Source organism: Sinocyclocheilus grahami, unplaced genomic scaffold (assembly GCF_001515645.1).
Source record: "Sinocyclocheilus grahami isolate Dianchi unplaced genomic scaffold, SAMN03320097.WGS_v1.1 scaffold6909.1, whole genome shotgun sequence".
Classification (NCBI taxonomy): domain Eukaryota; kingdom Metazoa; phylum Chordata; class Actinopteri; order Cypriniformes; family Cyprinidae; genus Sinocyclocheilus; species Sinocyclocheilus grahami.
Window position 1 is genome coordinate 1 of NW_015511147.1, and position 2479 is coordinate 2479.

Consider the following 2479-nt stretch of genomic DNA (forward strand, 5'->3'; position numbering starts at 1 on the left):
TGAATCAAAAGTTTATAAATATGTTATAACATTTTAAAATTTTATAGTTTATAAATTTTGTGTTATTTAAAGATGATTTGTTTCCTTTTTCATTTATTTTTTTTTCTTTTAGGTGCTCAGATCATTTTGTTTAAAATGTGTTTGCCATTTGAAGTAGTTTTTAACTGTAGATTTTGAGCAGTCTACATAATCATTGGACATATTTTCATCATAAATTGACCAATCAAACCTGCCTTCCATGGCAGCATGGCATTTTTTAAGAGCTTCCAGCAAAGTCTCCCCTCCATGTCTGCCGTATTGGAATCGGTGTCAGAAAAGGTTGATGACCTGGCTTATGCACTGAGTGATGTCACATTCACGGTGAGCGGAGAACTCGCTGAACATGTCAACACCATCATCCACAAAGTCCAGGCCGAGGAGCTGAAGAGGATTCGGAAGAAGGAGGCGGAAGAGAAGGAGGCTGCAGCACGGCAGGCCCAGGAAAGAGATCCTTTTCTGTGTAGGACTGAAATCCAGACCCAGGCTGCATGTGGCCTAGTGAAGGACTCTGAGCCTCAGACTACAGGCAACGACACCGGTTCACTGCTGTTCACTGAGACTTTCTCTACAGAAAGCGACCTCTCACAGGCTCCTGACACACTGAAAGAAAAGTTCAAAGCGCAAAATGGTGCCGATTCACTTTCTGTACTACAACAAAATGGATCCTGTGTTATAGAAAGAACTGAGTCCACTAAACTAAAAACATCTAGAAGCCCAGCAGATGGTGGTGAGGAGAAGAAATCTAGTAATAGTGAGAGACCTGCTGAAGGTGAGAGGATAAGGCTGCTGATTTTTCCCTCAGTTATCTGAACCTCACTGGATGACTGTGTCTAATAAAAGAGAGCCATCATCTTTTCTTTCTTTAAAATCCACCTGGACTCTTTCAAACTGATCTGGGTCTGTCTGATCTCTTCATCTGGTGAGAATGATCTTTGCTGCGGTCAAAATGCTGCTTCACTTTCCCTCCCTTTTATCTATATGAGAAAACATGAACTCTCTGTGGTTGCTGACACCTTATATGTATCTCTATTTCATGCTTTTCTCCTGTCTCTTATTCCTCTTTATGTGTAAAAAATACAGGGGATTTATTATTTATATTTTGGCTAAAATAATATGACTGTATTACCTGAATGCTTATTATGTGCGAATGTTTTAATTATTAAACTATATCGCCATCTAGTGTTTGTGCTGAAGATTAGAGTTATTTTGGTATGGCAATGTTACAGAAATGCTAAACAGGCATGAGGATATTTACATTATCTGTAACATAATATACACAGAGTTTTTTTATTGATTGAATTCCCCTAGTTTAAGAATTGAAATGATTTTATGAATACATTATATATAGATCTTTATATTGCACTTTTCTATCATCTTTATTACAAAAGTATATTTAAGTGAAGTGGCCAAGTATGGTGACCCATACTCGGAATTAGTGCTCTGCATTTACCCATCCAAAGTGCACAAACACAGCAGTGAACACACACACACACACACACACCGTGAACACACACCCAGGAGCAGTGGGCAGCCATTTATGCTGCGGCGCCCGGGGAGCAGTTGGGGGTTCGGTGCCTTGCTCAAGGGCACCTCAGTCGTGGTATTGAAGGTGGGAGAGAGCACTGTACATTCACTCCCCCCACCTACAATCCCTGCCAGTACGAGACTCGAACCCACAACCTTTGGGTTATGAGTCCGACTCTCTAACCATTAGGCCACGACTTTCCCCAAGTCACGGTTTTTATCAAGTCACATTATTTTATTTCACATTTTCTCTTCTTTTGTTACCTTTATTTGGTGACATACCAGTGCTACAATCTATAAATAGGTTGTTGAGAAAAGGTGGAGAACATTTGACTGCTAAAACTTTCTCAAATGATTTCTTGTGCTCAAAATTCAAGCGCATGTTCGTGTTGTTTTTAAATTGTCCCCCTTTCTTTCCTGGTTTTCTTTGTCTCAGATAAGAGCTGTGTGAATGCAGACTATCACTGCTCGTCGTCAGACAGTGATGATGAGGTGATTGGCCAGTACCAGGAGGCAGTGTCTCGATCGCAGGGTCTCCAGGGTGGTTCAGCGGGGACTAACTCGCACCACCAGAAGGGCTATGGCTGGGACACACGGCAGAAATACTACCCCCTAGCGGCTGAATATGATGGCTACAGCAGCGAGGCCTCAGCAGATGATGGTAAATTTACACCTCACACAAAAAGCTGCTTTCTTTCTGCTCATGAGACATTTATGTGGGGTGAAAGTGGAGTTTAATGGTCATTGTGAAAGCGGAGAGTGATTGTTTTTTGAGGGGTTACTTTTCATTCCAAATTATGTATGCCATGGTTGAATAGGAAACTCTGTGCTAAAATGGGTTCCTAAATGTTTGGGGTTATGGTTTTGAAATAAGTTTCTTCTGCTCACCAAGGCTGCATTTATTTGTACATTAATA

General features: G+C 41.0%; 1 protein-coding gene across 1 annotated transcript in view; it reads left to right on the forward strand.

Moving 5' to 3' along the window:
* The first annotated feature begins 246 nt into the window (after positions 1–246).
* The window catches only part of LOC107577703 (synaptotagmin-14-like), a 10408-nt gene continuing 8175 nt past the window's right edge, over positions 247–2479 (forward strand). Inside the window, exons 1-2 of the mRNA XM_016263750.1 lie at positions 247–808; positions 2000–2224. Of these exons, the coding sequence (XP_016119236.1) occupies positions 247–808; positions 2000–2224 (787 nt within the window). The remainder of the gene's footprint in view (positions 809–1999; positions 2225–2479) is intronic.